The sequence below is a fragment of the Dermacentor albipictus genome, chromosome 2 (genome assembly GCF_038994185.2).
Source record: "Dermacentor albipictus isolate Rhodes 1998 colony chromosome 2, USDA_Dalb.pri_finalv2, whole genome shotgun sequence".
In the NCBI taxonomy this organism is placed as follows: Eukaryota; Metazoa; Arthropoda; class Arachnida; order Ixodida; family Ixodidae; genus Dermacentor; species Dermacentor albipictus.
The window spans coordinates 74,209,265-74,231,435 of NC_091822.1; the positions used below are offsets into that span (position 1 = coordinate 74,209,265).

The 22,171-nt window shown below is 47.1% G+C and overlaps 1 protein-coding gene and 15 non-coding genes across 16 annotated transcripts; all 16 read right to left on the reverse strand.

The window, feature by feature from the left end:
* Window positions 1-2,067: 2,067 nt before the first annotated feature.
* TRNAE-CUC (transfer RNA glutamic acid (anticodon CUC)) lies at window positions 2,068-2,139 on the reverse strand. Its single transcript has one exon. It is a non-coding gene; the product is annotated as a tRNA-Glu (tRNA).
* Window positions 2,140-2,234: 95 nt separating this feature from the next.
* Window positions 2,235-2,306, reverse strand: TRNAE-CUC (transfer RNA glutamic acid (anticodon CUC)). The gene has a single exon. It is a non-coding gene; the product is annotated as a tRNA-Glu (tRNA).
* A 1,890-nt stretch (window positions 2,307-4,196) lies between these two features.
* LOC135913094 (uncharacterized) lies at window positions 4,197-20,536 on the reverse strand. The gene is made up of 2 exons (XM_065445759.2): window positions 20,193-20,536; window positions 4,197-7,299 (listed from the first exon to the last, which is right to left on the reverse strand). The coding sequence occupies exon 2, from the start codon at window positions 7,208-7,210 to the stop codon at window positions 6,005-6,007; it is 1,206 nt and encodes a 401-aa protein (XP_065301831.2). The 5' UTR covers window positions 7,211-7,299; window positions 20,193-20,536; the 3' UTR covers window positions 4,197-6,004.
* TRNAE-CUC (transfer RNA glutamic acid (anticodon CUC)) lies at window positions 7,366-7,437 on the reverse strand. Its single transcript has one exon. It is a non-coding gene; the product is annotated as a tRNA-Glu (tRNA).
* On the reverse strand, window positions 10,110-10,181 carry TRNAE-CUC (transfer RNA glutamic acid (anticodon CUC)). The gene has a single exon. It is a non-coding gene; the product is annotated as a tRNA-Glu (tRNA).
* TRNAE-CUC (transfer RNA glutamic acid (anticodon CUC)) lies at window positions 10,277-10,348 on the reverse strand. The gene has a single exon. It is a non-coding gene; the product is annotated as a tRNA-Glu (tRNA).
* TRNAE-CUC (transfer RNA glutamic acid (anticodon CUC)) lies at window positions 10,444-10,515 on the reverse strand. The gene has a single exon. It is a non-coding gene; the product is annotated as a tRNA-Glu (tRNA).
* Window positions 10,611-10,682, reverse strand: TRNAE-CUC (transfer RNA glutamic acid (anticodon CUC)). Its single transcript has one exon. It is a non-coding gene; the product is annotated as a tRNA-Glu (tRNA).
* TRNAE-CUC (transfer RNA glutamic acid (anticodon CUC)) lies at window positions 10,778-10,849 on the reverse strand. The gene has a single exon. It is a non-coding gene; the product is annotated as a tRNA-Glu (tRNA).
* TRNAE-CUC (transfer RNA glutamic acid (anticodon CUC)) lies at window positions 10,945-11,016 on the reverse strand. The gene has a single exon. It is a non-coding gene; the product is annotated as a tRNA-Glu (tRNA).
* Window positions 11,112-11,183, reverse strand: TRNAE-CUC (transfer RNA glutamic acid (anticodon CUC)). Its single transcript has one exon. It is a non-coding gene; the product is annotated as a tRNA-Glu (tRNA).
* On the reverse strand, window positions 11,279-11,350 carry TRNAE-CUC (transfer RNA glutamic acid (anticodon CUC)). The gene has a single exon. It is a non-coding gene; the product is annotated as a tRNA-Glu (tRNA).
* On the reverse strand, window positions 12,249-12,320 carry TRNAE-CUC (transfer RNA glutamic acid (anticodon CUC)). Its single transcript has one exon. It is a non-coding gene; the product is annotated as a tRNA-Glu (tRNA).
* On the reverse strand, window positions 12,990-13,061 carry TRNAE-CUC (transfer RNA glutamic acid (anticodon CUC)). The gene has a single exon. It is a non-coding gene; the product is annotated as a tRNA-Glu (tRNA).
* On the reverse strand, window positions 13,157-13,228 carry TRNAE-CUC (transfer RNA glutamic acid (anticodon CUC)). Its single transcript has one exon. It is a non-coding gene; the product is annotated as a tRNA-Glu (tRNA).
* Window positions 16,388-16,459, reverse strand: TRNAE-CUC (transfer RNA glutamic acid (anticodon CUC)). Its single transcript has one exon. It is a non-coding gene; the product is annotated as a tRNA-Glu (tRNA).
* Window positions 20,537-22,171: the final 1,635 nt, after the last annotated feature.

Consider the following 22,171-nt stretch of genomic DNA (forward strand, 5'->3'; position numbering starts at 1 on the left):
TTCGGGTTCGCGAGGCAGAGCAGTTACAGCGTCGACGTCAACAACAAAAAAAAAAACCGGGGCCGCCCATTTAAGCTTCGCTGGTTTACTATCTGTACGGGATGCGTGGGCGGTGTTCTTTTTTTTAAGTGTCCTGACATACGATACAGAGATGCGCACACGGTGCATGGCTTTGTTGACTACTCTTCACGAAAAGTCTTGTGCTAGAGTGCTTCACTAAGCAGTGTACAATAATGTTGCTGCCATATGTATGGTAAAGCACATCTCTTGTTTTACATGTCAGTCGCAGCATGACACCCTGACAGAGGAATCAAGGTCCAATGCTCAAGCAAGCAGCATCACATTGTACCAAAAGTTGTCTCCATAATCAGGTGTCTTCACGATCGAGATTTAAAGCCAAAGGCTTCAACAACGTAACGCCGTCGCCAACTCGAGTAATTTTTCAGCACCATCAGGGTTTGATAAGTAAGCTGCTTTTTGTGCTATAGTAAGAAGTTCGCCGTTCCTGTTTTGCTTTCATGTACCTTATTTAGCCATGACTTCCTTGAATATAAAACACTTTTCTATTTTAATAGGAAACGAACTGTAGCTCCACTCTTCTTTGTAGCACCATTTACAATAGTGTTGCAATTGCCACGATCTATCTGTCACACGTGACTCCATGAAATATTTGCTTCCTTCATTTAGAGAAGAAAAAAAGAAGCGGTAAAATGAAATGACGTTGACCAATTTGCAGGAGAGAACAGTTTTGCTATTTTGCCAGTCAGGGACGATACTAAAACTAATATCTTACTTTGCAAAACAAATTCATTTCACATCAAAAAAGTATTCGATTGCATTTGCATTTCGAAAATATACCCGTCTCTTCAATGTGCATTTCACAATTCTGGACACTATGACATAATACACGCTGCACACCCAGCTTCATTCTGTTGTGTGTCGAAAATCCGTGCATGGATACGTGTGGTCGCTAAATTTAAAAAAAAAACTCATGACATTATCGGGAGAGTTCAGGAAATTGGCTATCAGTGCATATATCACACAAAGATCTGCGTATTTATTTACTTCGTTTACCTTGCTTAGAAAGTGCATATACTTTTTTCTATTCTTCGTTTACGTACGCGTGCGATCCAAGTAAGCGGATGCTTATCTATAGACTGGACAATTAAGCTCTTATAACAACTGGAGGAAAACTGATGTTGTTTGTTTTCTGAACCTAGTTCACTCAAGCAGGTATTTATTATTCCTGTATTCAAATTTATCTGTCAAATGATCTTTTGATGTAAACGAAACAAAAATATTAGTTATTTTCTATAATGCCCCTAAATAACAAATTTTTAGAGCCTCTGAGAGAAAAAGCGCTGACCATATTTAACAGCAGTACCAGAAATCTTAGTAAAGCAAAGAAAAAAGGAGACACACATGAGCGCTACGTGTGAACGTTGTATTTTTGCCCTACAGTTAAATATTTTCAGCTTTGGCCACAGCCTAATTTTTGTTTTGAGGCAAACTGCATATTTACAGGATATTTGTTCTTTTAAAATGTTCCAGTGAGGCACGATAGGAAAAATTCGACAGCATGTTGCACTCCTGTAACACGTGATGGCGAAGGGCTACTGCATACGTGGTAATGCATTCCCTGTGCATTTTTTTTCCGTTAAACGCTGCTCAAATACTGCATCGCTAAACGTACGCATAGAAATGTGAGACTAAGAACAATTTCTCTAAAGAAACCACAAGCACCTCCTGAAATACCTTGCGTTTAACAACATGCGCAGGAAAAGCTTCCCCAATCTTTGTTGACACACGGTGCGCAGGAACGGGTCTCCAACATCACGAAAAAATAAAAACCTGTTTACTATCTGTCGCACAAACAAATATACCAGTGCTAATTCGCCGGCCGTCACCTGCCGAAACAGCAACGTGCGCCTGCGCCTCTGCTATGTGGAAATGGCCACTAGACCATGCCGGAGTACGGGAAGCAGCAATGAACCCCTCCAGCTTGATCGAAAGAAAGCGCGAGATAAAAGAAAATATAGACGACGACAAAACGCTAACCAAAAATATTTCCGACACCGGGAATCGAACCCGGGCCTCCTGGGTGAGAGCCAGGTATCCTAGCGACTAGACCATGCCGGAGGACGGGCAGCAGCAATGAACCCCTCCAACTGGATCGAAAGAAAGCGCGAGATAAAAGAAAATATAGACGACGACAAAACGCTAACCAAAAATATTTCCGACACCGGGAATCGAACCCGGGCCTCCTGGGTGAGAGCCAGGTATCCTAGCCACTAGACCATGCCGGATTTTTTTTTCTTTATTGCCTGCTTAGACATTCACACACAAAAAAATTCATATACACAGTGCACCCACATCAAATCAGGTGGGATGGTCGCTAAAATTTCTTGAGGCACACCAGCTCATCAAGGATGCTAACCCAGTCTGGGGTTTCGCCTTGTGCACGATACACTTCTCGTAATAGTGACATACTTTCAATGAAGTTCTCTCGCGCAGAGCACACATTCACATCAGCATGACGTACAGCCATTCTGGTTTTCCACAAACTGTGGAGGCCCAGCAACATGAACATGTCGAACGGTGGCCCGTCATCACTTTCAACTGGAAGGAACCGAATTCCATAGGGGTTTATGGGGAGTTCTTTTTTAAGAGTGCGCTGCAAGATGTCCCAGTGAAAGACAGCGTCCCAACACTCAATGAAGGCGTGTTCAATTGTTTCAGGCTTTTTACACAGCAGGCAATTGGTAGTCCAGGGTACGAATATTCCTTTCTGTTCTAGCCATACTTTAACGGGGAGGGTGTTCGTGTGTAGATGGAAAAAGAAAGTTTTCGCAGCGGGTCTCACAGGCATCCTTTTGACTCGTTTCCGCACATCTTTTCCTGGGCCTCCACAGTGAACACTCCTATACAGTGGAATAGGTAACATGCTGTCAACTAAATCTGCGTATAGTTTCTTTTTTCTCACTGAACACAAATACTCCAGCGAAAAACGTGCGCAGAGTATTCTAAAAGATGCAACGACTTCACGATAGTAACCAGTCGCTCTTCTAGTGATAGCACTAGATGTGGACACAACAAATTCAGGCAGTTCTGTTGCCATTTTCGCCTGAATGACTGTACGGAGAAAAACATTTCTTTCATCTCGCAGGAAGAAGAACCGCGATACGATCTATCTAATAAACAAGTGTGAGAGCCCAAGGCCCCCATTTCGAACTGTGCGAAAAAGATTTGTTCGACTGGATCGCTCCCAAGTGGAGTTCCAGATGAAGATAGCACACACTCGATGCATTTTTTGAACGTTTACACGGGACATGAACATTACTTGCAGTATGTACCAAACTTTGGCAATCAAAAAAAACATTGCAAGCTGAAGAACGTGCAAACACTGACAATCCCCGGTCCTGCCATCCTTTTATCTTTTCTTTCATTGATTCTATTTGTCCGGTCCACAACTGTGTCGAGTCCCGATAGCACTCAAGGGGCACTCCTAGATACAGTGAAGGCACTGTAGTCCACTGCATACCGGCGAAGTTTGTGGGTGTCGCGTCCCAGTTCCATGCCATATCCCAACACTTTTTTCGAAGTTTATCTGGGCACCAGTGTGCCTACAAAAGGATCTTGCAAGGCGGACAGCCTCGACCACGCTTTCCCTGTCTTCACAAAAGACGGCGACGTCATCTGCATAAGCTAGCATTTTAACTTCTGTGGCGTGCAGCCTAAAACCACGAATGTTTTCATCCCGTATGACTGCCATACAAAAGGGTTCGAGGTACAGGGCAAAAAGCAAAGGATACAAGGGGCAGCCTTGCCGTACAGACGAGCGGACTGGCACCCGCGTACTAAGACACTTCTTAACTATAAGCTGCGTGTAACAGTCTTCATAAGCCATTTTAACGCCATCTACAATGACGCTCCCAACATTACAGTACTGCAGTATAGCGAAAAGCACCTCATGTGACACCCGGTCGAACGCCTTCGCAAGGTCTAGCTGCAACATGGCCACCCGACCCCCAATGGCATCACAACATTCGAGCACATTCCTTGCAATTTCGGTGTTCGTGAAAATGGTGCGGCCTTTAATGCCACACGTCTGGTGTGGCCCTACAAGCTGCTGAATCACGCTTTGAAATCGTCGAGCCAGTACTTTCATAAATATTTCGTAATCTGTGTTCGTCAGACTTATCGGTCTGTATGAACCTACTGAAAGGAGCTTTTCCCGGTCATCGGTTTTCGGAATTAATACTATGTGTGAAGTCCGGAATGAGGGTGGTACTTTTTTAAATTCATACGCCTCTGAGAGTAGTCGGTGCAATATACACGCAAACTCCTGACTGAATGCCTTGTAAAAAGCGGCGCCTAGGCCATCCGGCCCTGGCGATTTGCCTAATGGCAGTTCTTCCATCGCCCTTTCGATCTCGGATACAGCTATTGGTCTCTCAAGACTTTCTCTAACGTCGTCATCCAACCTTGGCATCTCGCTCATGAATTCACTCTCGAAGACCAGTCCAGAACGCGTCACAATGCCGAACAATTCGCGATAGTGCTCCACAAAAGCTTTCTCAATCGACGAAGCGTCTGACGTCACCTCGTTTTGAAGACGTATCTGTTGGATCTCATTTCTTGACGCGTGACGCTTTTCATCGCTCATTGCCCGTTTGTTTGGTATCTCACCCATCCATAGGCGTTCGCTTCTAGCGCGTATAACTGCTGCTTTGTATCGCTCTTCGTCGATAACTTCAAGCTCGCGTCTTACTTTCTTTACGTTTTCAGCTAATAGATCGTGACCCGCATTTTCTGCGCTTGACAGATATTCTAGCTGTCTTTGCAGCTCTCTTTGTTTCTGTAATTTATCGTGCTGAAGGCTGCTTCCTCTTTCTATTGCAATGAACTTAACTTGAATCTTAAATTCCTCCCATGTGGCAGTAAAATATTCATCCTCATTTGTCATCAACTCTGTTATCTTTTCCTTAACTCTTCGCACAAATGGTTCATCATCAAGCAGCTTTTCGTTGAATTTCCACATGTTCCAGTTGAATCGTGTTCTTTTAACTTTTTCCCCAATCGAGAAGCTTACCAAGCTATGGTCCGTGAACGATTGCGGTGCGACGTTATAACTATTACAAAGGGTGATCAAGACGTCAGAAACATACACTCTGTCCAGCCTTGCTCGGCTATTTCGCTGAATGTGCGTGTACTGCGGAATGATACCATCAGTGAGGACTAGGCCCACATCTTCTAAGTTGTGGTTTTCAATTAGTCTGCTCAAAAGGAGAGCACTTTTATCGCGAACCCTTTCCCTTTTTAGTCGGTCTTCCGGAGAACACACACAGTTAAAATCACCAAGAAATATGACGAAGCGATCACATTTTAGATATTGCTCGATAGATTCAAAAAACAAAAATCGATCATTCACATTGTTTGGCGCATAAACGCATACGAGCCGCCACAAATCGTGAGAAAAAGAAAAATCTACAATAAGCAAGCGGCCAGTTTCAGAAACAGTTACACTTTCTTCAATGATACCAGCACTCTTCCGTATTAACAACGCACATCCGCCTGATGTGCCATTCGCATGGCACACGCACACATTGTAATGCGCCGTGAAAGGCGTCACCATGCGATGGTCTGCTCTTGGGTTTCGACCTTAGTTTCTTGTAAGGCAACTACATCGAGTTCCTTCTCCATACACAAGTGGCTAAGTTGATATTGCCTCCTTCGCGCTCCAAGGCCACGAACATTTAACGTGGCAACTCTCAGTGCTCTCTCTAGTTTCCCCGCCATTTATCTGCAAAAGCAAGCCGATCGCACGGTGCCGCTAAAGAACAAGCGATCCGGACACACTGTAGAAAAAAATTGCATGCATAACTTTTGCACTGAAAACCGCTCGATCCACACGCGTACCTTTAGAGCGTACGCGAAGCCCGATTCCAAAAAGGACGCCATGTCTTCACGTCGTTAGTCCGGGCGCCCCAGTAGGCGCCGGGTCCTACTTAGGCGGTTTTGCCGCCGGTCGTCTGTCCGGCGGAATGTTTGGCTTCAGGCGCACGGGCACACGACGACCCGCCTGCGCCTTTGGCGGCGGCTCGTCTTTGGCCCCGTTGTCAAGGTTGCCGTCCAGGTTGCCGTCCAGGTTGCCGGTCGAGTCCCTCGCTCTTTTCATAGCCGCATTGCTTGCACTCGATTCTTCGACGTCCATCAAGGAAGTTACCGGTCCGTGCTCCGTGGCGGTCTCCTCGGCAGCGGTGGATTTTGCGGCCGATTCTTCTTTGGCTCCTTCGTCGCATGCCCTTTGCACTGCATCTTTCGGGCCCGTAGGCAGCACATTTACCACCTTCGTGGAATTAGCCGCCGGCACAGAAGGTGTTGCGACTGTGTCCGCCGGTGGTACTAGCACGCGGGAAGCCTCATCAACGTCAGCCTCGTCCATTAACAGGTCAGCCACGTCCTCTCGGAGAGCAGGTCCTGCGACGGATGCGTAAGTCTTAACACATTCCGTATCCTGGTGGCCGTAGCGACGGCATACTGCACATCTCGGGACGCGGCAGTCACGTCGTACATGTCCGGTGTTTCGGCACTTCAGGCAAAGGGGTGCTCTGCCTGGTACCACAACTAGGGTCTGCTCACCAGCTACACGAAGTTGATGGGGCAGGTCTTCTATGGTCATACCCGTCTTCAGAACCAGGGACACCACCTGTGTCGACGATGCTTTATCTTGAACTCCTTGAACACGCCATTTTTCATGGAAAACGTCCGTGACCTTTCCGAACGGTAACAGGGCTGTCCGTATATCCTCGTCCGACACGTTATGAAGCATCCAATGCAGCTTCAGCCGCACGGCCTGATTGGCTGGATCAACGACAATGCACCGATGTTCATTCACCTTGAGGTTCTTGGTGCTTGAAAGCCTTTTCACGCCTTCGTCGCTCTTGAAAGTAACCGCCCAAACGTGGCTCATCTGATACGCCCCTAGGGCGATGACATCAGCAAGTAGGCCTAAGCTAGCCAACGCATCTCGGAAATGTTCCACACGATACGGCCTGGCACGCACATCCGCATGCAGAAAAACTGTATTTAAAACTATCCGACCTGTCGGCAATTGAGGCAGCAAAACTTGGTATTCCGAGTCTTCTGAGGCAAAACTCCTGGTACCGCGGCCCTGCTGGGCCGCTGAAGCCGCTCCTACGGAGCTCATGATCGGCACGTCCGCTCGCTAGCGCGGCAGAAAGCCGACTCCCTCCTAGACCATGCCGGAGGACGCGCAGCAGCAATGAACCCCTCCAACTGGATCGAAAGAAAGCGCGAGATAAAAGAAAATATAGACGACGACAAAACGCTAACCAAAAATATTTCCGACACCGGGAATCGAACCCGGGCCTCCTGGGTGAGAGCCAGGTATCCTAGCCACTAGACCATGCCGGATTTTTTTTTCTTTATTTCCTGTTTTCTTTTACAGGTGGTGGAAACAGAGAAACATAAATGATAAAAGGAAACACTTGGATCAAGTCTTGATCCAGTGTGCTCACATTAAAATTTCTTCAAGTTACACAATTCGTCCAAGAGAGGTAGCCAGTCAGGAGGCTCTGGTTGCGCTTTATACAGTTCACGTATATAATCCACGTTTACAATGAAATTTTCCCTGACAGGACGTGCGTGAAGGTCGGCATTGCGAACCCCCATTCTAGTCTGCCAGATGCTGTGAAGTGCTATCAACATGAACATGTCGTACGGGACGCCGTCTTCATTGTCCACACTCAGAAAACGAATGCCATAACTCGTGATGGGTAGGTCCTTTTTCAATGTGCGCTGCAGAATGTCCCAATGGAATACGGCGTCCCAGCAATAAAGAAATACGTGTTCAACCGTTTCGGGCGTCTTACAAAGTAGACAGTTTGTTGTCCATGGAACGTAGAGTCCCTTATCAGCTAACCATTGCTTTACTGGGAGCGTCCCAGAATGAAGTTTAAAGAAGAAAGTTTTTGTTCCCGGTTTTACGTTCATCTTTTTAACCCTTCTTAGCACGTCCTGTCCGGGTCCGACAATGAATACAGTTCTGTACCGCGGTGTTGGCAACAAACAGTCAACAAGGTCTTTGTAAAGAGTTTTCCGTTTTACAGAGGACAAATACTCAAGTGAAAAGCGCACTTTCAGAAATTGAAAAGACTGCACTACTTCACGCAAGAATCCAGTCACATAATGGTACATATTGTTATTCGATGACACAACAAATTCTGGAACGTGTGAACACAGCCTTAATTTTATTACAGTTTGTAAAAAGCCATTTCTTTGGTCGCGGAGAAAAATAAAACGAGACACAACTTGCCTAATAAATAAACGACACAAACCCAATCCACCGTTTCGGACCGGTAAGAATAAATTTGAGCGACTTGTTCGTTCCCAGGTCGATCTCCACACAAACACGGCGAAAATCCTGTGAAATTTCTGCACATTCACCCGCGACATACAAAGGACTTGGAACACATACCATATTTTGGTTATTAAAAACAGGTTGCATACACACGCCCGTGCAAAAATAGAGAGCTCCCGCCCACCCCAGGCGTTTGTTTTTTGCCTGATTGTTTCTGCTTCGTCCTTCCAGTACTCGTTGTTGTCACGATAAACCTCGAGTGGCACCCCTAGGTACTTCAGTGGGCGGGTTTCCCATTTTACATTTACGTATACATCAGGCTTCATATCCCAATCACCATACCAAAACGCAGTTGTTTTATCCCAGTTAATCAATCATGCTACCTGTCATGGAACAAAATTGTTTGGCTGTATGAACAACTTCACGTATGCTATGCCTATCTTGACAGAGTACGGCCACATCGTCAGCATATGCAAGAATCTTTACTTCAGTACTCTGTAATCTAAATCCGTGCACGTTTGAATTTTGGATAATTGATAAGCAAAAGGGTTCTAGGTATATGGTGAAAAGTAAAGCTGAGGCCGGGCATCCTTGTCTTATAGAACTGAGTATGTCAATTTCTTCACTCAGCGTCCTATTAACTACCAGGCGTGTTACACACTGCGAGTACGCCATCTTTAATCCATTAAGAAACACAGTTCCAACTTGCACATGTTCTAATAGGTTGAACAACACTTCATGGGAGACACGGTCAAAAGCTTTTTGTAAGTCTAATTGCATCATTGCTATTCGGTCTCCAAAGTCATCGCAAATCTCTAAGACACTTCTTACTACATGTATATTTGTCGTAATACTACGACCTTTTATGCCACATGTCTGGTGCGGTCCTACAATGTTTTGAACGACATTCTGCATTCTTTTGGCCAACACCTTCATGAAAATTTTGTAATCCGTATTCAAGAGGCTAATGGGGCGATATGACGTCACAGACTGAACTTTGATGTCATCGTCTGATTTGGGGATTAAAACAGTGTGCGCTTCAGTGAAAGACCGAGGTAGCTTCTTCTTTTTATACCCCTCTTCGATAACTTCGAACAGCGCGCTGGCAATCTCTTCTTTAAACATTTTATAGAATTCTGCTCCGATTCCATCTGGGCCAGGTGTCTTTCCAGTGCTTAAGTCATCGATAGCTTTTTTAATCTCCTGTATACTGATAGGGGCCTCCAAACTTTTTTTAGTTTCGTCGTCAAGCTTGCGCACTAAAGAAAGGAAATCTTCACTAAATCCACTCGCCATCGGAATACGTTTTCCAAGCAAATCGCGATAGTGGTCAACAAACGCGTTCATTATCTGACTTTTTTCTTTCGTCAGTCTGCCATTGTACATTATTTCCTTAACTTCTTTTCTTCGTGCATATTGCTTTTCATCACTTAGTGCCCGCTTTGTCGGCGTTTCGCCCATCCAAAGCTTTTCTGTTCTTGACCTAATAATAGCACCTCTGTACTTTTCTTTATCTACAAGTTCCAGCTTGTTTTTGGTATTTTTGATTTCTTCATTGAACGAGCCCGGTTTCACACTCTCTTCCTTTAATAGTGCTTGCAGTTGCGACTGCAATACTAGACCATGCCGGAGGACGGGCAGCAGCAATGAACACCTCCAACTGGATCGAAAGAAAGCGCGAGATAAAAGAAAATATAGACGACGACAAAACGCTAACCAAAAATATTTCCGACACCGGGAATCGAACCCGGGCCTCCTGGGTGAGAGCCAGGTATCCTAGCCACTAGACCTTGCCGGAGGACGTGCAGCAGCAATGAACCCCTCCAACTTGATCGAAAGAAAGCGCGAGATAAAAGAAAATATAGACGACGACAAAACGCTAACCAAAAATATTTCCGACACCGGGAATCGAACCCGGGCCTCCTGGGTGAGAGCCAGGTATCCTAGCCACTAGACCTTGCCGGAGGACGTGCAGCAGCAATGAACCCCTCCAACTTGATCGAAAGAAAGCGCGAGATAAAAGAAAATATAGACGACGACAAAACGCTAACCAAAAATATTTCCGACACCGGGAATCGAACCCGGGCCTCCTGGTTGAGAGCCAGGTATCCTAGCCACTAGACCATGCCGGAGGACGGGCAGCAGCAATGAACCCCTCCAACTTGATCGAAAGAAAGCGCGAGATAAAAGAAAATATAGACGACGACAAAACGCTAACCAAAAATATTTCCGACACCGGGAATCGAACCCGGGCCTCCTGGGTGAGAGCCAGGTATCCTAGCCACTAGACCTTGCCGGAGGACGTGCAGCAGCAATGAACCCCTCCAACTTGATCGAAAGAAAGCGCGAGATAAAAGAAAATATAGACGACGACAAAACGCTAACCAAAAATATTTCCGACACCGGGAATCGAACCCGGGCCTCCTGGGTGAGAGCCAGGTATCCTAGCCACTAGACCTTGCCGGAGGACGTGCAGCAGCAATGAACCCCTCCAACTTGATCGAAAGAAAGCGCGAGATAAAAGAAAATATAGACGACGACAAAACGCTAACCAAAAATATTTCCGACACCGGGAATCGAACCCGGGCCTCCTGGGTGAGAGCCAGGTATCCTAGCCACTAGACCATGCCGGAGGACGGGCAGCAGCAATGAACCCCTCCAACTTGATCGAAAGAAAGCGCGAGATAAAAGAAAATATAGACGACGACAAAACGCTAACCAAAAATATTTCCGACACCGGGAATCGAACCCGAGCCTCCTGGGTGAGAGCCAGGTATCCTAGCCACTAGACCATGCCGGAGGACGGGCAGCAGCAATGAACCCCTCCAACTGGATCAAAAGAAAGCGCGAGATAAAAGAAAATATAGACGACGACAAAACGCTAACCAAAAATATTTCCGACACCGGGAATCGAACCCGGGCCTCCTGGGTGAGAGCCAGGTATCCTAGCCACTCGACCATGCCGGATTTTTTTTTCTTTATTGCCATTCTTTGACAACTGAAACAGACATACAGATGGCGTAAGGATGATATGTACAGTGCTGTGGTGATATAACCGCCTGCCGTCATTTGGCAGGCGTGCATTGTTAGAACCGCTTTAGACAGACGAGTTCATCTAACAAGGTAGCCCATTCAGGCTTATCTTGTCGTGCATCGCAAGCCTCGCGCAAGAACAAAATACTTTCAGTAAAGTGCTCTCTAGCTGGGCGAATAACCAGTCTTTCATGCCTGACGTCCATGCGTGTTTTCCACAGGCTGTGTAGAATCAACGCCATAAGCATATCATAAGGAACACCACCTTCACTGGTAATTGGAAGGAAACGGATGCCATACGGTGTGATAGGCAACTCCTTTCTTAGTGTACGTTGCAGAATGTCCCACAAGAAAAGTGCGTCCGAGCAGTCAAAAAATATGTGTTCGATCGTCTCTGGTTTTCTACACCTGCTGCAGTTGATCGACCATGCGACAAAGAGGCCTTTTTCTTGTAGCCAAGGTTTGACGGGAAGGGTCCCAGTATGCAATTGGAAGAAAAAAGTTTTAACCCCAGATCGCACTGGCATCCGTTTCACTCGCTTCAATACATCTGCCCCTGTGCTCGGTGAATACATAGATCGGTACAAAGGAACAGGCATACAAACGTCAACTAGGTCCTTATACAATTTCTTTCTCCCAACAATAGCAAGATAATCAAATGAAAAGCGAGCATGCAAGAATTCTACGGACCAAGCTACCTCCCGTAAAAATCCGCGGAGACACTCGACCATGCCGGAGGACGTGCAGCAGCAATGAACCCCTCCAACTTGATCGAAAGAAAGCGCGAGATAAAAGAAAATATAGACGACGACAAAACGCTAACCAAAAATATTTCCGACACCGGGAATCGAACCCGGGCCTCCTGGGTGAGAGCCAGGTATCCTAGCCACTAGACCTTGCCGGAGGACGTGCAGCAGCAATGAACCCCTCCAACTTGATCGAAAGAAAGCGCGAGATAAAAGAAAATATAGACGCCGGCAAAACGCTAAATTACACACGGGAACGTTACCAGTTAAGAAGTTTTTGGAGAGAAAAGGGGTATATTTACCGTGGGGAACGCACTGTTTAATCTGCAAGCAGCCAGAGACAATAGATCATGTTTTCTTAAACTGTTGGGAAGGCGTGTTCTTCTGGGATGTTTTGCAGAGGACACTAAAGAAAGAATTTCCATTGGACCCGTATGGCATCCGCTACTTAAGCATAGACAATGAGGATGGGGTGCCTTTTGATTTAATTATGCTCATGGGCCTCCATTGTATTTGGCGCGCGAGAATGGCAGGATACCATGTCGATAAAGATGCGCAGCCTGCACGTATGTATTTCAGAGAAAACATGCACTGGTTTGTCGCTATCCATAAAGCGGCAGGGGAACCACCGGAGTGGCTCCCAAGAGTAGAGCCGTTGGTTAATTTGCGTGAATTTTGATTATACTCAGCCAGTACGATACTGGTTGAATATGTGCACAACACCAAATGTATGTTGTACTTTGTTTTTTGTTACGGTGATTGTTTTTCCTCTTGTAAATAGTTATGTACCGAAAATCAGGCAATAAAGAAAAAAAAAACAAAAATATTTCCGACACCGGGAATCGAACCCGGGCCTCCTGGGTGAGAGCCAGGTATCCTAGCCACTAGACCATGCCGGAGGACGTGCAGCAGGAATGAACCCCTCCAAGTGGATCGAAAGAAAGGGCGAGATAAAAGAAAATATAGACGACGACAAAACGCTAACCAAAAATATTTCCGACACCGGGAATCGAACCCGGGCCTCCTGGGTGAGAGCCAGGTATCCTAGCCACTAGACCATGCCGGAAGACGGGCAGCAGGAATGAACCCCTCCAACTGGATCGAAAGAAAGCGCGAGATAAAAGAAAATATAGACGACGACAAAACGCTAACCAAAAATATTTCCGACACCGGGAATCGAACCCGGGCCTCCTGGGTGAGAGCCAGGTATCCTAGCCACTAGACCATGCCTTTTTTTTATTTATTGCCGGTCTTCGACATTGTAGAGAGCACACAATACAGAACAAAATTACATAACTACAGACATTTTGAACAAAAGATGAATGCCATCAGTCCAATAACGACTGGCGTTCTCTTATTAAAATTCTCTCAGTGCTGTCAGAGGTTCTATCCTCGACAGCCACGCGCATTTGCATTTGCATTTGCATCCTCGCATTTGCTTAACATAGTTGTTTATAAATATGTCATTTACTTGCACTTCTGTGCCGAGCAAACTACGGTATCGCTCTACAAATGCTGTTTCAATGACGCTCTTATCTGTCGACACTTCGTTATGGTAGCGAATTTCATTTATTTCGTTTTTTGTTGCATATCTTTTTTCTTCACCAATCGCCCTCTTAGTTGGTCTTTCGCCTAACCAAAGCCTCTCTGAACGCGCTCTAATAACAGCGCCTTTATATTTTTCTTCTTCCATCTGTTCCATCTGTCTTTTAACAACTTCGACTTCACTTTTAAACAAACCCGGTATTGTAGTCTCTGCATTCAAAAGGAAATCAAGTGTGCACTGTAGTTCCGTTTCCTTTTGTTTTTCTTTATGTCGTAGTATGCATGATCTGTCTATTGCACTTAGTTTAACTTCGCACTTGAATTGTTCCCAAGCTTCGATGAAATTTGTGTGACTCGTGGACACTATTTACAATTTCTCGCGTACTATTTGGACAAATGTGTCGTCGGTTAAGAGCTGTTCATTTAATTTCCACAGTTCCCAGTTGAATGCAGAGACTAGTTGCAGCACATAGACATAACATCCGAAGAGATATAAACGCGATCTAATCGTGCGTGGCTTTCGCCCTGAAAGTGAGTAAATTGCACGTGATTTCCACGGAATATGTCCCCTACATCAACAAGGCCACATTCATCCACCAACGCCTTAAGCTGTAGGGCACTTTTGTCTCGTACTGGTTCATTCTTAACTGAGTCTTCGGGCATGCAAATACAATTAAAATCGCCAAGCAAAATGAGTTGCCTGTCACACTTTAGAAAGCGAGCGACACAATCAAAAAAAACTTTTCTTTCTGAAATTTGGTTCGGCGCGTACACACATATAATTCGCCATTGTACTTGGTTTAAAGAAAAGTCGCACAATGCTAACCGTCCGTCATCAGAGGTGATGACACCCTCTTCAACGATTCCGATACCTCGTTTCAGAAAGATAGCACAACCGCCAGACTTTCCAACGGCATGGCAAACACAAACGTTGAAACCTAATGCGTAAGTTTGGACCATGTGGTCCGCTTGCTCCTCGCTGTCTATTTTCGATTCCTGTAAGGCTAGAATATCGATGGTATTTTCTTTTAGCAGACGTCTTAACTGCACTTGCCGCTTTCTTGCCGTGAGACCGCGCACATTCAGCGTGCCTATTCTTAATGCCGATAAGGACGTTGAGTTCATAGAATGCGAAAGGGCAAGCGGACCGCTGGGTGATTGTGCTGAATTGACAGGATGCACACTTACACAGTTATATTGCTCTAATTCTGAGTGCTTCGTCAAGCATGGCGAAGCCGGGGCGTTTTCCTTGTCGGTAGGCACGGCGACGTTTCGTGCTGCCCTTCCCGCTCCAGTCTAGCGGTAAAGTCGTCTCTCGGACAGCGCCCTCCGCTAACGCGGAGGCCCTGTCGGTGTAGTCCTCCTGTCTGGAGGCACGTTAGGCTTCACTTTCAGGGGAGCCCTACGATGGGACCCTGCCTTTGGGGGCGGTTCGCCGGCGTTGACCTTCTCGCGGTTGTCGTCTTCTATGGTGATTTCCCGTGGTCTCTTTGAGACGGCGACGCCAGGGTTGGTTTTTCCTTCTTCCGAGTTGATGCTCTCAATTGCAGTTCCGCTCTCTTCCGTCTCGACTGTTTCGCTAACAGCAGCACAGTTGCTAGGGGTTTTCTCAGCCTCTGGCGTATTCTGTGGTTCGTCGTTCTTTCCACTTACACTAGACGCAGATTTCATAGGTCCCTTGTTTTCGGATGGGACAGAAGGCGTGGCACCCGACGTTGTCGGCTTTTCGCCTCCACTGACGGTCTCCTCCGCGTCGACTTGGTCCATGAGGTGCTCATCGACGGTGTCGCTTCGCCCAGTTCCGGTCACACTGGCGTAGCTACGCGCGCATTGACTCTCGTCGTGGCCATAGCGACGACAGAGCTTGCAACGCGGAACTCGGCACTCGCGCCGTATGTGACCGGTGCCATGGCACCGGAGGCAGAGCGGGGGTCTGCCTGGGACGTGCACGAGCGCATGGTCTTCCCCGACGCGGAGTTGATGAGGCAGGTCCTCCACGGTAACGCCTACCTTCAGCCGTAGGGACACCAGGCGCGTGTGGGAGCCTTTGTCGTTGCAGCCTGCAACGCGCCACTTTTCCCTCGAAATTTCGCTGACCTTGCGAAAAGGCGCCAGGGCACCTCTGACTTCGTCGTCCGGAGTCGTATGTAGAAGCCAATACAGCTTCATCCTGACGTCTTGATATCGAGGGTCTATTAACATGCATCGGTGGTCCTTTACGCTGAAGGTTGGAGCAGACAAAATCTTTTGTTTGCCCTTTTCGTCCTTGAAAGTGATGGCCCAAACGTGGTTCATCTGATAGGCGCCAAAGGCCTCCACTTCGGGCATCAGCTGCAGATAGTCAAGTGCCTCACGGAAATGCTCGACTCGGTAGGGCCTCGCCTTCACGTCTCCGTGCAAAAAAACAGTCGTAACTGTGGATCCTGTAGGTAGTTGCGGCAAATAACCTGGTAGTCATCCTTCGGTGTGTCGTTCAACATGAGACCGCGGCCCTGCTGGGCCGCTGTAACCGCCCCTTCGGAGCAAAACATTCCGCGACCGTTCACTGCGGTGGCCGCAGTGGAATCCCACTAGACCATGCCGGAGGACGGGCAGCAGCAATGAACCCCTCCAATTGGATCGAAAGAAAGCGAGAGATAAAACAAAATATAGACGACGACAAAACGCTAACCGAAAATATTTCCGACACCGGGAATCGAACCCGGGCCTCCTGGGTGAGAGCCAGGTATCCTAGCCACAAGACCATGCCGGAGTACGGGCAGCAGCAAAGAACCCCTCCAACTGGATCGAAAGAAAGCCCAAGATAAAACAAAATATAGACGACGACAAAAAGCTAACCAAAATATTTCCGACACCGGGAATCGATCCCGGGCCTCCTGGGTGAGAGCCAGGTATCCTAGCCACTAGACCATGCCTTTTTTTTTATTTATTGCCGGTCTTCGACATTGTAGAGAGCACACAATACAGAACAAAATTACATAACTACAGACATTTTGAACAAAAGATGAATGCCATCAGTCCAATAACGACTGGCGTTCTCTTATTAAAATTCTCTCAGTGCTGTCAGAGGTTCTATCCTCGACAGCCACGCGGGTACACAATCTTCTCTTTTCTTTATTTCAGTGAATCTAGACATGCTTTCTTTGAAATAAGTACGCGCAGGCCTAGCGTCCGGGTCACAGTAGTACCCAGACATCCTTGCACGCCATAAACTGTGAAGGCCATTCAGCATTATTAAGTCGAAGGGAACCACATCCTCATTCTTTACCGCCAGATAACTGATTCCATGTGGGTTTAACGGTAACTCTTTCTTCATTGTTCGTTGTAGGACATCCCAGAAGAACACCCCGGCCCAGCAATGCAAGAAGACATGGTCTACTGTTTCAGCTTGCTTGCAAATCAAGCAGTGAGATCCCCAGGGTACAAGGAAGCCACGTTCTTCCATGAATGTCTTCACCGAGAGTGTCCCTGTGTGTAGTTTAAAAAAGAATGTCTTTACCCCCGTAGGCACCTCCATTTTTTTCACTCGAAGGACATCCTGTCTTGGTCTTCCAGTGTATAGAACTGTGTACAATGGCACTGGAAATACAATGTCGCAAACATCTTTATATAATGCTTTCCTTTTAACTTCACTTAAATAATCAAACGAAAAGCGGACAGAAAGAAAGCGCACACTATCCACAACTTCTTTAAGGTAGCCCGGAAGCGTTCCCGGCATACTATCAGTACTAACGATAAGTGCCGGCAAAACGCCTCTCAACCTTAGCTGGCATACCGTACGCAGAAATGAATCACTCACATCCCGAAAAAACAAAAATCTGTTGACGAGCTGTCGTACAAAAAGATGCGCCAAGCCCAGCCCCCCCTTCCTTCACGTGCCTGAACAGATTGGTTCGGCTACACCTTTCCCAGGTAGAGCCCCAGATAAAAACCGCGAACACTCTGTGCAGCTTTTGCACGTTTACTCTTCAACAGTACATCGCTTGCATGACGTACCACAACTTCGTAAAAAAAAACATGTTACACACTGTTGCCTTTGCGAAAATTGACAGGTTGATGCCGTTCCACCTTTCTGGTTTTTCTCTAGTTTCTTTTGCTTGGTTCGTCCAGTATTCATCGCTATTTTTGTAACTGTCCATGGGAACACCTAGATATCTGGTCGGGGTTCTTATCCAGCTCACATTTGCAAAATTGTCCGGGGCCGAAGACCACTCTCCGTGTCACAAACCAAGCGACTTGCCCCAGTTCACTCTACCGCCCGTCACATCGCAAAAATTTTTCACTACCCTTGTCGTTTCCGTCACACTTTGCTTGCTTGTACAACACACTGCGATGTCATCTGCATATGCCAAGAGCTTGGCTTCTGTGTCTGCCAAGCTGTAACCACGTATTTGATCAGTTTCAATTATGGCCAAACACATAGTTTCTATGTACATCCCAAACAAAAGAGGACTGAAGGGGCAGCCCTGACGCACAGAACGCATGACGTTAATGGGGGCCCCCAATGATTTATTCACAATTAAGCGTGTTGTGCAGTTCTTGTACGCCAACGCCACTCCCTCAGTGATTATGGAACCAACATTAACTTGATCGAAAATGGCAAACAAAATATCATGAGAGACACACTCAAAGGCTTTCTCAAGGTCGAGCTGGAGCACTGCGACTCCGCCCGAGGTGACGTCAGAGCACTCGAGCACGCACCGCATCGTGGGAATATTTGACAAAATCAACCTTCCTTTGATACCGCAAGTTTGATGACCAGCAACTATTTCCTTTATGACGATTTGAAGTCTGGCTGCCAAAACGCCAAAACCTTCATAAAAATCTTGTAATCAATATTGGTTAACGAAATGAGCCTGTAAGATGTCACCAGCCTAAGTTTGTCCACTTGATCACTCTTAGGGATGAGTATGGTATGGGCTTTGCCAAAGGAAGGTGGCAAAGCTTTGTTAACATACGCATCATTAAACAGGTTTGTTAGCAACGGCGACAGTTCTTTTTTGAAAGCTTTATATAAACAAGCGCCCAGGCCATCAGGTCCAGGCGATTTGCCTTGGTTCAAGCCATCAATCGCCTTTTGAACTTCGCTTTCTGTTATTTTCCCTTCTATTCGTTCTTTTGTGTCGTCACTCAATCGCGGCATGCGACCGAGAAAAACCTTTTCAAACTCGTCTACATTCGCTTCTTGAAACGCATAGAGCGACTGATAATACTCTAGAAACGCTTGGCCTATGCTCTTACTGTCTTCAGCAATTGTGCCGTTCTATAGAATCTTATCGACGTGAATCCTTCGACCATGCGCTTTTTCAAGTCCAAGCGCCCTTTTCGTGGGCGTCTTCCCAGCTACTACTGCATTGACTCTTGCGCGCACAATCGCTCCTTCATACCGTTCCTTGTCAAGCTGCTCGATTTTTTCTTTAATGGTTCGCACGTCTTCTTTATACGCCCCAGGCTCTTCGCACTCAAGCACTATTAGCTGCTTAAGTGTCTTTCGTAAGCCCTTTTCTTTCATTTCATTCTCATACTTTTAGCACCTCGATCTTTCTAAAGCTGTCATTTTTACGTTTTGTTTGAAGCATTCCCATTTCTCTGCTATTGTTTCACTGTTTTCCTCACTGACTTTCCTGACGGCCTCATGCACTGCCTCTACAAATGGCTCGTCTTTTAGTAATAAGGCATTCATTTTCCATAGGTCCCAATTAAAGCCTTCTTTCTTTCTCTCCGTGCCTATATGACATTTCACCAAGCAGTGATCTGTAAACGATACTGGTGTCACAGAATAACTATGGAACATTGGAATCATGCCTTGCGATACGTATATGCGGTCTAACCGCGCATGACTACTACCTTGAAATCGCGTGTACATGACTTCCCGCTCCCCCTCCAGGCACTCACAGACATCGTCCAGTTCATTATCCCTAATTAGCTTTGTCAACAGACTACTGCTTTTATCGCGAATACCAGCATTATTGACTCTATCCCGAGCCCTCAAAACACAATTGAAATCCCCCAACAAAACCATGCACTTATCAGTGCTAACATACTGGGAAAGGTTCGCAAAAAATGAGGCGCGCTCTTCCACAGCATTCGGCGCATATATGCACATGACTGTGAATTCAAGGTCACGAAAACCAAAATCACAAAAAACAATCCTTCCGGATTGACATGAAAATACATTTATAAAAACAAGGCCTGGCAACTTCTTAACAAACAGAACACAACCGGCGGACGTCCCTACTGCATGGCTCACGACCGCATAATCTAGTCGTGAAACGCCGCACCACGCTCCCGGTCTCGTCCTCTCCGTCAACCTTTGTCTCCTGGACAGCTAGAACGTCTAGGTCGTGGTCAGTGGCCAGCCGTAGGACTTGACTTTGGCTACGCCTAGCCGCCAGCCCTCTTACGTTTAGTGTGGCAATAGCGAGTGACGGATTAGAAGCCATGCTGAACTAAAGTATAAGGTAGGCCCGAAGCATGTTGCTTACCCTTCACGACCAGCCCTCGGCTAGCCGCCTCTGGGACCGCCGGTCTTCCCGGCGGTGTTCGTCTGCTGCACTTTGTCACCAGGCCTTCTCTCGAGCGGAACATTTGGCTTAGGCTTGAAGACCGACCGCCTCCCTTGAGGCGCCTTCGCCGGCGGCCCGTCACTAGTGCTGGACGCTGCGTTGTTCTTGTCTCCGGCCTCGTCACGGGGGCGCTTGGATGTGGCACCGAGACCAGCGGCCCGGTCCCCTTCGTCAGCGTACTCGCCCTGTTGCATCGCTGACTCGTCGTCATCCCGTTCAGCTTCACTAGCGCCTGCCTTCGCAGGATCTTTGTCCTTGTCGACCCTTGCAGGCCCAGTAACCTGCTCAGCGACTTGGACGACCTTGGCGTCAGCGACCTCCTGCACCGTCGTGGTACAGCGATGAGCACAGTTAGGGTGAACACGCGAGCGCGTGGCCGACGGCACTATTAGCGCCGCGCCACGGCAATCGCTGGAAGCATTGCACATGCGCAGTATGCGCTCTGCGAAAGAATATTTCCACCGCGCGCACCACGTCACTGGAGACGCTCGTTCGTCGTCTGCTAACCGCATTTTTGTCTGCTGAGCTGACACTTTCAGTACTTGCTGGCCCATCTGGTAGAACATATGGTGCGTCAATGAATAAATCAGCATGAGACGCTTTGTGTTTCAACTGTTTATTGAACTAAACTGCAAGCTCGCAGTGTAAGTGGAACAGACGTACTACAGGGAAATAAAATATTAGAATTTCTAGAACCGAGTCACGTCACTCTCTGACAGCAACGACTGCCGCTGTCCCGGACGGTAGCGAGTCAAAGTGCCTGCACATATTCGTGATTGGCCTTTAGGCTTTCCCACTCGTGGCTGACTGCGGCCCACCACTGGTCGGAAATCGCGGAATGAAGGGGCTTTCTTGCCAAGGCAGCTTTGAGGCGGCCCCACACGTTTTCAATAATATTAAGGTCCGCCCCTTTCGATGGCCATTCCAGTACGGGTATGTGCTGCTCTGCCTGGAAGTCCTTCACAACCCTGGCCGTGTGGATCGGCGACCGGTCTTGCTGGAAAAGACAGTTGCCGTCGGGGAATAAACTGCTCGCATATGGCAACAGCACATCGTTCAAAATACTGCAGTATTGCTGACACGATAAGTGCCCACGTATGCGGTGTAATGGTCCTAAACCATATTGCGAAACCGCACCCCACACGCTCACACTTGCTCTCCTGCTGGTAGAGACGCGTTGCACGTTGTCTGGATCGTTCCTACATGACGTTGTTAAATAAAGTAAGAAACCCACTCTTCAACGAAAAAGTTTACGTTACCGTGTTCGTGGCTGTCTCCACACAAGCACTCTTTGGTCTTGTCGCGTCGAAAACGCGGACTCGTCCGAAAAGATGACACGTCCCCAGTCTTCGGTTGTCCACGACACGTGCTGCTCAGTGAACCGCCGTCGCGCTTCCCTGTTGGCAGCCGTAAGTAGCGGCTTCTGTGCTGCGACGTAACTGCGAAGGCCTGAACTATGCCGGCGACGTCGAACAGTAGTGTCCGAAACGTATAAATCCAACTCCTCGCGAACTGCTGCGGCAGGCAAAAAAGGATTCTCGACAACAGCTGCAATTATGCATGCATCTTCGTCATCTGTGGTAGCCCTAGGACGAGGTGCACGGGGCGCATCCCGAATGTGACCTTCGTTCTTATATGCCTGAATTATTCGGTTCACAGTCTTGAGAGGCCTACCTACTAAAGAGCTGATGTATCGCTGGGAATAACCTTTTAGTGAAAGGTCAACGATAGAGCGTCTTTGATGATCCGAAACTCTAGCCATAATAATAGCCATGCTCGGTGTTTTATATGCTGCATATGAATGCGGAACAACTCTGAAGATATTAGTCACGCCCAACATAGCTATGTGCGTTTTTTTTCCAGTTTTGTTTTCTTGAAGCACTTTAAATGCCGAAAGT

Excerpts from the sequence above, each read along its gene's own strand:
- LOC135913094 (XM_065445759.2), bottom strand. The coding sequence starts at position 7,210 with ATGAGCTCCGTAGGAGCGGCTTCAGCGGCCCAGCAGGGCCGCGGTACC.